This window comes from Podarcis cretensis (assembly GCF_951804945.1).
Source record: "Podarcis cretensis genome assembly, chromosome: 5".
Taxonomy (NCBI): Eukaryota; Metazoa; Chordata; class Lepidosauria; order Squamata; family Lacertidae; genus Podarcis; species Podarcis cretensis.
The window spans coordinates 65,794,027-65,806,214 of NC_137174.1; the positions used below are offsets into that span (position 1 = coordinate 65,794,027).

Here is a 12,188-nt window from a genome sequence, read left to right on the forward strand (position 1 = left end):
TGGCAAATCCACACTGTGATCAACTCCCACCCGGAAACCAATGTCCCCACTGTGGAAGGACGCGTGTGGATTCAGAATTGGCCTCCAAAGTCACTTACGGACTCATTCTTAAAACCATGTTTATGGAAGACAATCTTACTCAGCTACGAGTGATTGCCAAAGAAGAAGGAGGAGGAGGAGGAGGAAGAAGAAGAAGAAGCTGATTAAATTAACTAGCATTCGTATTTATTACCTAAGTTGCAACTTGAGCTTGTTTTGTAAACTTCTCTAAAAATGTTACTAGGGAAGCAGGCAGGGGAAGCACCTCAACATCAGACTTGTAAGGAACAGCACTTGCTGAGCAGCTCTGTTTTTCTTTCAGGCTCTCTCCCTTGGCACAACTCCAGGGCAGCTTTTGATGCAGGGACAACTTTATTAAACTCAACACATACAAACACTCAGTAGACTCCCTCTTGTGTTGACACAGATGACACCATCCCTCCTTGCTCTCACTGAATTGTCTGTATTATTATTAACTGTTCTTGCATCTGGCCCTTCATCACAGAGCCCAGGATGGATAACAGACATAACATTAAGAACAAAGTTGAAATCATTATCTAAAAAGCAGTAATGTACTTAAAAAAAAAAAAAAAATCAGAATTTAGTTATACCAGTACAGTACTTTCATTCTTACTAGGCATCCAAGGCTTGCACACACAAAAAGGTCTTGAGCTGTTGCCTCTGCAAAAATGGTACAGGATCTGCAGATATCCACAAACCTAGTTCCTGCCTTCTTCCATCCTCCTAGCCCTCTTGCTTCTGATCAGAGCCAGAAATCACCAAACATTCCAGCATTTCCCATGCCCTCCTTACCCATACACACAGTATAGCACGAAAGACTTATCTTCAAAAATGAACATTCAGTATCACCATTTTTATTTAAAATACATATATGTATCATTTTACTGTCTGTAAAGTCATTCACATCTGCTGAACGGAAAAGTATTAACCATAAAACACAAAAGCCTAAAACAATGCCAACATACCATTAAATTCCAGATAAAATCAGTGATACACTTCAAAAACAATCGCAGCACCCACAATGCCAAAGCAATTACCAAGTGATTGACTCAAACCAGCCTGGAAAACAAATTAAACCCAACCCAGATCAACAGGAAAGAATTCCCCTAGTACCTGGAATACAGTCAAGGCAGTGCCAAATCAATCTCCTTTGGGAGTTCCATAACAGGATGCAACCAGCTAAAATCTGCCCCCACAGAACAACCAAATCAGTTTCAGTTCTGGATGAAAAACCAGATTGAAGTGGGTTTACAGTTTCATTCAAAACTCTTAGGATGGTATATGCTAAAGTGCATATGTTCATGTTTACTTAACACTTAGCAGTTCTTGTATCAATACTGAGAAAGTCATGATGGGAAAAATAAAGGCCTAAAAGCCTGGCTCAGTCCACATTTGGCATGTTTCTCTGGCCGCTATCACTAGATGTACTGATTTCTGCAAGCCAAACCCAAAGAAAGTTAACAATGAATCATCCTCTAGGAATCAGAAAAAGCAGTGGGCACATGCACCCCTCCCTAGTGACTATACAACATGTAACACTAAAAAAACAGAACTCATAATACTGACACTGCAGCATCTCTTTGCTTATATAAACACCAAGGCCAGGCTGCCATAGAAAAAAATATTTGAGGGTACAAGAAATTTCCCATGGGATAAGCTCTATCTTGTATGATCAGCTAGAAAGAAAAAACAAGCAGAGAGCTTGATTGCCCATTCAGCATTTCCAGCTCAAGGCACCAGCTAGTGCTGCCAGTGGGACTCTGCAGCAGCATATTATATTCCCCCCTCAGTTCCTCCTTTTGTGGAAATATTTAAAAAGAAACACCCATTTTTAATATGAAAAATAAAGGGTCATAAAAATATGCTTGTTTTTATAAATTAAAAGAACACTGGTGCTTGAGAGAAATTTCATAGCACTTTCTTGAAAAAGAAGTGTCTCCTTGTGATAGATGGTATCTGTAAAATCTGAGCCACAGCTGGACTGACCGTACACTGATGACACATCAAACTGGCTGCAAGCTAACCATCCACCCAATATAGTTACCGATATATACATAATTTAAATTATTAAATTACCTTCTTCCAAACAGCCCTTTTAATGTTATCACTTGAGTACTGCAATTATGTTTGAGTGGGTGGAGGAGAGAGATGCACAATAACTGAATGGGAGCCAGAGCAAAGAGTGCAAGCAACAGCTTTATGTCTGCCTTCCAGCTCCTACAGAAATTGATGCTGACAGCTGGAATCCTTCTATTGACCTTTCATGCTATTTACATATCCTGAGTCTTGGGCCTCTCACTTTACCTCCAGTTCCATACAACAGTTGTTTTTCCGCTAAACAAAACTAGAATCACCACCAAAAGACAAAGCTATCTACAAACCCTTAGATATCATTCCTAGATGTCCAGGCACATTCCAGTAAGCGTAGAAAATAAACTAATTTCCAGTAAGTTTCATCCTGTTAAAATAATGTACACATTGAATAAGCCAAGCAACTTGCTTGTACACTTTACATGTATTCTCTGGACAAACTCCACACACAAATTCTGCCATTTTTCCAGGACACAAGCTATTCTGTGTTGGAAAATATGCTTGTGATGTAATGTTGATGCACATTCATATGCTTTTCCGGCTGCAAATTCACAGATTCAACTAGCAAGGTACTGAAGGACCTGTACTGGGAAATATAATCATGCAGCACTTTTGAAAAGGATCTTTTGAATAAATCTATGACTTCATGGAGAACTATCCTCATGCTTTTTCTATACAATTTTGTTAGGCATGCTTCCATTTTGATTTTATCAATATAATTTTTTTCATGGAACTATTTCTATTCCATTATACCTAATGAACAAATCCAGACTTGCAGTTCAAAAGTCTTATGTATCAAATGCATGTAATCTTACCAAAAGGGGAAACATTTAAACATGAAACTTGTTGATGACATGATCAAGAAGACCAGCTTTGGATCCATAGTATGCAGTATAAAACTGTCAAATTGACATTAAACTAAAAGGAAACAAGGATAAGATAAACAACTGAAGCTCACAGCTGTCCTCCCATTATGTGCTACAGCTGCTCATATATGGAAAGTGGAGAAACAAAAATAACCCATCTGCAATTGTTTTCTGCAGTGGCTCCCTTCCCCCAAACAGATGCAGAGCAATCTTCACAGAGAACCTGAGGTAGTAGCTGAAGTATTGCCTCAGCGATCATCATTCAGCACTTTGTACGGGGAGAACAAAAGACCAGTGTTAAAAGCATCTCATCAGCTAGCGAAAGATGCCACAAAACAAGTCTTTGAAATAGTTTTAGTGGAGATCCAAAGAAAATTCTTGATAATTCAGAGACAAGACCAGTACAGGTAAGAAACAACCAAATGGCGTAAATTCAGCCATAAGCTGCAGTTGTACATTTAAAAAAGAGGTACCGGTATTTTCTTTTATTTAATTTATGAATTGGTAAATATTTTATGCTGTCCACAAATATGGAAAGTGGCACATCTTTCCCTTTGAACCTATTTTGCATACTAGTAGCCACTTGATGCGTGAAGTTTGTTGACAGTAGAAAAGTTAAGAATCTTTGGAGCTGCTCAGTTTTTCCATTAATGAAGCAATTTCCTCCCTGTATTTCCTTGTATTTTCAACGCTAATGATTTACATTCAGTGTTTTCTCAGAACTTGGAATAATTCCACCTGTTCTGTTATCTTCTGAGACATATTTATCCAGTTCATGGTTTAAAAATGAACAGTTTATAAACTTCCTTCCAAAGTATTATTGCCACTTATAATTGTTTCTATTTGTCTGATATCTATGATTGACTACACATGAAAAAAGAACCTGTGTTTGGGTTTTTTAGGGTTCAAAAAATTATCCACCCCCCCTTTATTGGTGATATCAGAATTGTTAAGTTAGGCAGGTTTCACTATTTCAAAATTTGATTACATGGCAATTTTGAAGGCACATATTTATCTGGTACTAGATCAGCCTATTCAGGAAACATGTACAAAGTTGGGGGGGGGGGGAGACTAGAACAGATCAAAAGCAATGCAGCCAAGCATGTGATACCGCACAGTCAAGTAAGAGGCACTTGGCCTGTTCCCAGTCTGTGATGCTGGGCCAATTCTAAGCCTTTTCTTCTGTTCCTGTCTCTGGTTTGTCTGGTGTATTTAGACAGTTTTTCCTTGTTCGGTTTTACTGTGAGCTCTGAACAAAGGAGAAGCATCCATGCTTGAATAAAGCTGAAAGGATAAGACTGGAACACAATATTGTGGTAGCAAGAGTCACTGTGCATACCAGCATAAGATGGTGTTTGAGCCCAACTGGTATCTGCAGTTTCAGTTCTTCGGTTACCTACAAAAGAAGATTTGCACATTAGAAGTCAAATAGGGCCACCTTCATTCAAAATGCATATTCACAATTTAACTGTAATCATTTCTCTTCCTATATTCTTTAATTAAAAATGTATTGCAATCCAGCCGTCCCACACCTTTCAGAGCCTGGGGCAGCTGCTCCCTGCTTCCTTCAGAAGCAGGGAACATAACCTTCTTGGTCTTCCTTGTCAGACCAGAGAAGAACTGCTCACATCATAGGGAAGAATAGATAATCCAACCTACCACTCATTTCCACAAAAGAAAATCTCTGCCTCTTTCCCCTTCCCATCATTCCCTCTGAGGTTTATTAGCCACCAGGAACAGTGTGGAAGTTCCCATCTTCTTATCAGTCCCACCCTTATCTACCTACAACCTATACTGGCTGCTTTCTGGTCAGGCGACTTGCAAGCAAGCAGCTTCTTAGCCTAGCAGTCTGTTTCAGCATCTTAAAAGTTGCCTTGCACCAACTAACTTTACAGCGCAATCCTACACATGACTATTCAGGATCAAGTTCCAGGAAGTCCAGTGGAGTTTCATCCCATGTGCAGGGAAAGGATTGTAGCCTTCAATCATTTTTCCATATGCAATGTGGTGAAAAAATTGAAGATTAGCATTTCCAGCCAAACAGCCTTCTCATCTGGAAACAGGAGCTACAATCCTATGAACATTTAGGCTATTAAAATCCCAGTGGAGCCTATTTACCAGGACCAAGCAGTGACAAAAAATTAAAACAGATGAATCAAAATTGTTACAGACAGATCTATTTCTAGAAAAAACTAAGAGATGTAAGAAGTATGAACACACATCTTTGAACTTCATGCTATCCCAATGGCATGTGTGTATATTCTTCTGAGAACATGGAGCTTCTATTTCAGTTTCTTTCAAACATTCCAGTGAAAGGAAGACTAAAAGAGAGGAGAGAAACAGAACATAAACTTAATATTCAGGAAAGAGATCACTCATATTTTTTATGAAGTATGTCTCTCAATTCTGTATCTATCTTCACACATGTCCTTAATGCTTCTACAAAAATATAACATTTTATCCGCAAATTTTTAATGATTCTATATTGCCCTGCTTTTATTCTTCTTCCAATTGTTCCCATTCTCATTCCCCAAAGAAGAAAAGTCAGTCTTGCTTACATTTTTGGCAATGCATCAATACATCTGGACTCTTCAGTACAGTAGAGATTTTCCCATCATTCTCTGCCGGCTGATGATACCGGCAGTGCAGAGGTAATAATGCTCTAAAACAGGAAAAGCATTCAGGGTCAGGTCTCATATAAACGAGGACAGAAACGTCAGCAGCTAAGTACTCGGGAGCTTCCAAATCTATGTTATCTGCCATCATCAATGCCTGTAGAAAAAGTATAACAACATAATTAAAAGCAGGGCATTATTTCAGACTATAATCCCATTATAGGCAGTAGCACCACAGCTATCTCGCAGAGAAGCCCCAAGGCTGGTACCAGTGACTTATTCATATACAGTACTTGTCTGTTAGTAATGCAGTACAGGTGACTCCCCACTTATTTGGGAGTTAAAAAAGGTAAAGGTACCCCTGCCCGTACGGGCCAGTCTTGACAGACTCTAGGGTTGTGTGCTCATCTCACTCTAGAGGCCGGGAGCCAGCGCTGTCCGCAGACACTTCCGGGTCACGTGGCCAGCGTGACAAGCTGCATCTGGCGAGCCAGCACAGCACACGAAACGCCGTTTACCTTCCCGCTGGTAAGCGGTCCCTATTTATCTACTTGCACCCGGGGGTGCTTTCGAACTGCTAGGTTGGCAGGCGCTGGGACCGAACGACGGGAGTGCACCCCGCCGCGGGGATTCGAACCGCCGACCTTTCGATCGGCAAGTCCTAGGCCCTGAGGCTTTTACCCATAGCGCCACCCGCGTCCCTGCATGTAATTTGGGAGTTACATTCTGTGAAATGTTTGTAACTGGGGAGCCCAATGCAGCATCTATAGCTTCCTGCCCAACAGCTGTTGAGTGGGGTAGAGAGGCAGAAGGGGGAGCTCCTGTATGCCATTTTTGAGCCTTTGGAGGCTTTTTTCTGGACTTCTGGCTCACTGTCGTCCTCTTTGGGCTCTGGGGAAGGTCTCCTTGTGAGCCACAAGGACTTTCCAGCCCTCTCCCACCACTTCAGGTTAGAGTTTGTTTGTCTGTCTGTCTGTCTGTCTGTCTGTTCGTTTCCTGGCACTGCACATATATGCAGTTGCACGTGAGTCAATTGTGTGTAAGTGAAGGGGGGATGCTTGTATTGCGAAATAATGTTCTTAACAACAAGTTAACAATGCAAGCGAAAATTGTCAGGGGTGTCAGTAAAGTAAAATGGAAGTTAAAAACAATGTGAGTAATAAAGACAACTTCAGAAAGAAACAGGGGAGATACTATATTGTTTTTGGCAAATAGCCAAAATAGACTTTTGTCTAGCCCCTTATGTGATAAAATCTCATCTCCAATGGTTTCTTAATCGAGTGCCTACTTGTACCTTTAAAACATGAACACAGGAATGTAACATTACAGCTAGCACTTACAATAACAGTTACAAGGATCCAAAAAGCTATGTAAGGCCAGTATGATTTGGTCTGTCTTTGATTATCAAGCCTTTATGCCATAAGTAGCCAACCTGGTGCCCTCTAGAAGATGTTGCACTACAACTCCCATCATCCCTGACAATCCTATACACACTTATCTGGGAGCAAGTCCCACTGAGTTCAGTGGGGCTAACTTAAGAGGAGGTATATATAGTATTGCTCTGCCACAGATAGAGCAGTTAGGCTCATAACTGTTTGCTTCCAAGAAGGGACAGGTGCTTGTATGCCATTAGAAGCCTAACTTTATGCACATCTAGCTATTTCAGGCCCTATTAGCTTTCCCTGCCCACAAAAGTCATCCCAAAAACATTACCTCAGTGAGATTGTGCTTTTGTAAAGATGTCAATTCATAGGGATCCACATATAGTCCTTTTGGTAAGTGTACCTTAGTTGCCACCATGCAGCTTCTGAGGCTTTCGTCAGCTGTACTGATATTTACCCGAATCAGCAGATTTCTAACATTTAAAACAAGAAGCTTTTACAACAGAATGCCTTCAAAACATACCAATCTCACTTGTGTATTTTTAATCTGCAGGTTTTTTTCCTATGGCTTGTGTATTTTTCCTATGACTTGTGTATTTTTAATCTGCAGGTTTTTACCTATGGCTACAGGGCCCCACATATTTGGGTCTGGGGAAACTGAGAATGTTTCTGAGAGATTTATCACTAACATTCAATTTTATGTGTTTTAATTGTTGGTTGTAAGTTGCTTTGTGTTGCCCTCGGCAAGTTAAAGCAACTAACTAACTAGTGTTTTAATTGTAGCTGTGTGTCTTTTTCCATATTTCTGCTCTGAGACCATTTTCTGGTATGTGGCAATAAATAAATGGTAATAACCCCCACTGAAACTCAGAAGAAACTCACAACATATAACTTTTTCATCTTTGTATTAATGGACAGTTGAAGCTGAGAAGTCTCAATCTAATTGGCTCTACATCACTTTAATTGGACTAAGATTCAATACAACTAGATATTGGTCCGAGTTGTCTATGAATCCATGTGACTTAAGATAGACTGCAACTTTTATTAACAACTGTTCAATGGAGTACCAGCATCCCACAGCATCCAAAAACATGCCACTAGAACATTTAGTTTAACATATCAGTTCACTTGACTACATACATACTGCCATGGTAAAGCAGATGCAAAAGAATTCAGGTCTTATTAAGACACTAATAACAGAACCACTAACCAATATCTGTTTGTCACAAACCCACCTGTGAAAGCCATCTTTCAAAAGCTGTTGCCTGACCTCAGGACACATGTTCTGTGCATCTATAAAAACAGAAAATACATGAGAAACTGACATATTTTAAAGCAATCTAAAACACCATTTCAACACAGTCAGAGTTTGTTCTTCTGTTCTTTAGGAGCGCCTTTTACAGGACAGAGGAACTGAAGTAATTTTGATCAATAAAAAGATTATTCTCTCTTGAAGCCATGGCGGACAACAGACTTTTAATCCAGTTTTGCAATTAGTTCGAAAGCACCTCCGGGTGCAAGTAGATAAATAGGGACCGCTTACCAGCAGGAAGGTAAACGGCGTTTCCGTGTGCGGCTCTGGCTCGCCAGAGCAGCGATGTCACGCTGGCCACGTGACCCGGAAGTGTCTCCGGACAGCGCTGGCCCCTGGCCTCTTAAGTGAGATGGGCGCACAACCCCAGAGTCTGTCAAGACTGGCCCGTACGGGCAGGGGTACCTTTACCTTTACCTTTTAGCCTAAAAAACCCAGTGGCAACCACACTAGCCCTTACACCTCCCTACCACCAATTCTAGAAGGCACGGCTTACAGCTAAAGAAAAACAAAAGATTTATGTTTGCGGTGAGCCTCCCGCCACAAAAAACTGAGCCTTCCAACAACCAGAACACTCCACTGTTTCTGACAGTGTTCCCTCTATGTCAGAGAGAGGGAAAGAAGCTAGCAACAATCAGAAATCACCATTGTGTTTCCCTGGGTAGAGAAGCAATGCATAAATCAATGGCTGCTGAATTCTCCTCAGGGTGGAGGAAGACATTCAAATGCAGCAGAAGTAGGGATGTGCTAGGAGTAGATATCAAAACACTTGTTTCTAATTAGGCAGTTTAAATATTGCCATCTAACCACTCACAATGGTCCTGAGTTACTCCTGTGGGCTCAGTGGACTGCTCAACAATGTAAAATGATTTTACATAAAGGAAAAAGACAATAAGCTTATTGAATGTGTTAGAATATAGTCAATAAGGCAATGAAGTGGATTTGCATACATCTATTAAAAATGCAAACACAGTATCAATAAAGTACAGTTAAGCACTCTGCAACACATATGGAATCCAAGAAAAAGAATAATGTACAACGTTTGTTCACCAACTAGCTTCGGGAAAATAACATGGATTTCAACTTACACAAGCATTTTGGTATGCACACACAAAAAATGATCCAAAATGAGTGGATACTTGTCTGAAGAAGCACATTCTTTTCCTGCTGAAACATCTCAGAATAAAACTACAAGGAAAAACAAATCACATTAAAGAATAGGAGCTTTTGTCCATGGCTTAGAACTTGATTTGTGACAAAACTGTGTGGAAGTAACAGTAACAGTAACAATTAATTCACTCTAAGACAGGGGTTGTCAACTTTGGTCCCTAGCACCCACTAGTGGGCATTTCTGGATTCTAGGTGGGCAGTAGGGGATTCTACGGCACAAGCTGAATCCTCCTTCCATCGAGCACTGGTGGGCGGTAAGGAAATTTTACCATCAAGAAAGATGCATTAGTAGGTGGTAGGTATAGAAAGGTTGACTACCCCTGCTCTAAGATAAGTTTTTAAATGGAAATTCCCAAGAAAGAAAATAATAAGCAAAGTGAAACATTATTGCTTTTAGGGTATGTGCATTTTTCCAGACCTTCTCAGGATTGTATCACAGCATGCTTTGGCTCAAACTATGAATATCTGTGCCCCAATTACACTGAAAGCCTGAGATAATGTAGAGCTTCACAACAATGAAGGAATATAAGATATACACTGCCATGTCCATATGGGCCCTACAATTAGCCATCTGAAGGCCATGTTTAAATCAATGTTATCCCTGCTCATATGTCTCTGAAACCCAGTGTCTGTAACAAAATTAACAAAAGTGTAACTTAGAATCACTTAACTCAGCCATATGAAAACTCTGATCATAATTATAAAAAAAACACAACCCCTGCACCCAAGCCTGGAAAGTTAGATGTCTGTATTTAACTTATCTAGCCTACACTCAATTGTTCTAGTTAAAATGTTATTGTGTTCATGATGAGCAATGCACTCCCCATCCATATCCCCAAGAAAAGATAATGTGGCAGCTGGGTGGGGAAATGACTCCTGCTTGGAAGTGGAAATTGGCACTGTGGGAAGATAACCAAGGAGAATCAACACTCTATTCATGTCACTACAATGTATACAGGCATATGAAGTTAATGGCACTGCAGCACCTAAGCCATCTTGTCACAGAATCAGAGATCACAAGTGTATAGCCTGTGGGGAGAGCTGTGTATTCCTTTCTTTCCTTCTTTGGAAGAAAACCAGGGACATAAAACCAGGGACATAACTACTCCACCCTACAGCCTTTTCCATCCACTGATGTGAATGTTCTTTGAAGATGCCTTGACAGAGATACTGTCCATGCTGACAGTATTCTACCATGTACAGTGGTACCTCGGGTTAAGTACTTAATTCTGTTCTTATCCTGAAGCAAAGTTCTTAACCTGAAGCACTATTTCTGGCTTAGTGGAGTGTGTAACCTGAAGCGTATGTAACCCGAAGTACCAGTGTATATGGATTTATAAAGCCTTAATGTGGCCAAACAAATCATATGTATGTATGTTACTTTGTATTTATTATTATGTATGAACTGGCACTTTTACAAGTGCCACTTGCAAGAAACCAATACTCCAGTGTGACAGCACTCCTCACTGATATTAGGCAGGCACCTTCACTGTATTGTTTTTGGCACCTGCTAGATTATTTTTTTTAGGCAAGCTTACCCATACTTTATTTAATTATGTACATTGTTAACAACTGTTGGTTTTACTTATATTTGCTCTTAACATTCAATTTTATCAATGCTTTAATGAATATTTTTGTTCCGTTTATCATTTATTTCACAAAATTTATATACCACTTGATTGTAACCACTTAGGGGTTTTGGATGATTAATTGGTATATAAATTCTATTAAATAAATAATATAAATTATGTGTTTCCAATCTCATGCCCGCTATATATTTATATCATCCATACAAGAGTGCTCCTGTTTTTGCCAGCTATGTTCCCTTGGGAGCTTTGAGCTTCGCAGCCAAGAAGCCTGCCCGAGCCATCAACAGACTTACAAGTAAATAAGCCCCAGTGAAATAATCTTTTTTCCCCTCCACATAGAGGAGGAACTATATAAAAAGAGAAGACCCTTCTACTTGTCGTATTAAAGACACTTCTGTCAACAGTTTGGAATTTTTGGAGCAAATTGAATTATTTTTCAAACTCGCACGAGGCAGCAACATTCAACCTTCCGAAGAATACCTATCTCAAGCATTTGGGGGCACAAAGGGAGAGAGGGAAAGCAATCCGAAAACTAGTGACGGCGAGTGCAACTTTCTGAAGCAGAAACCACCCCAGGCTCCCCCGGAGAGGAGAAGATCTAGCGGTGCCCCAGGAAGCAGCCCTTTCGCTTGGTCTAAATGTCACTAGGCGACGCTGCTAGGCGACCATTCCCACGACGCGAAGGTTGGCGGTCCGCAGGGCCACTGAGCTCCCCCGCCCGCTTCCCGCAAGCACCCAGTCAAGAGTATCCCCTCGGAATATGCTGCCTCCCGGGCTGAAGATACGAGGGCGGGAGGGCCAGCTCTAAATCCCCGGCAGCCCAACGGGGCCCCCTTACTTCATGGACTTCCTCTTCCGCCCACAACCAAGGTCCTCCCCCTCTTCCAGAGCGTCCTCATGGGCGCCTGACTTGGAGAGCATAGTTGGACTGACCTCCACCTAGCCAGGGCCTCCGCCTCCGCCTTTCTCAGGACCATAGGAAGAAGGAAAGGAAGCGAGGAAAAGCAAACAGAAGCTCCGCGGAACCTCTGCGAAGACGTCCCTTCGCAGGCACATTCAGGGACAGCAATGCCGAAGGGGGCCTGATAGAGCGGCGGCGGCGC

General features: G+C 41.1%; 2 protein-coding genes across 6 annotated transcripts in view; one reads left to right on the forward strand and one right to left on the reverse strand.

The window, feature by feature from the left end:
* WDR53 (WD repeat domain 53) overlaps nt 1–12,188 on the forward strand; it is a 374,347-nt gene that overhangs the window by 325,934 nt on the left and 36,225 nt on the right. The window lies entirely within an intron of this gene.
* On the reverse strand, nt 899–12,150 carry PIGX (phosphatidylinositol glycan anchor biosynthesis class X). 5 transcript variants are annotated; one of them, XM_079977310.1, is made up of 7 exons: nt 12,019–12,150; nt 9,415–9,514; nt 8,250–8,307; nt 7,346–7,487; nt 5,576–5,789; nt 5,238–5,338; nt 899–4,413 (listed from the first exon to the last, which is right to left on the reverse strand). In XM_079977310.1, the coding sequence occupies exons 2-7, from the start codon at nt 9,500–9,502 to the stop codon at nt 4,255–4,257; spliced, it is 762 nt and encodes a 253-aa protein (XP_079833436.1). In that variant the 5' UTR covers nt 9,503–9,514; nt 12,019–12,150; the 3' UTR covers nt 899–4,254. The 5 variants fall into 5 exon arrangements, with proteins under 5 accessions (XP_079833436.1, XP_079833438.1, XP_079833437.1 ...); XM_079977312.1 differs by lacking the exon at nt 12,019–12,150 and adding an exon at nt 11,924–11,956; XM_079977311.1 differs by lacking the exon at nt 12,019–12,150 and adding an exon at nt 11,871–11,892.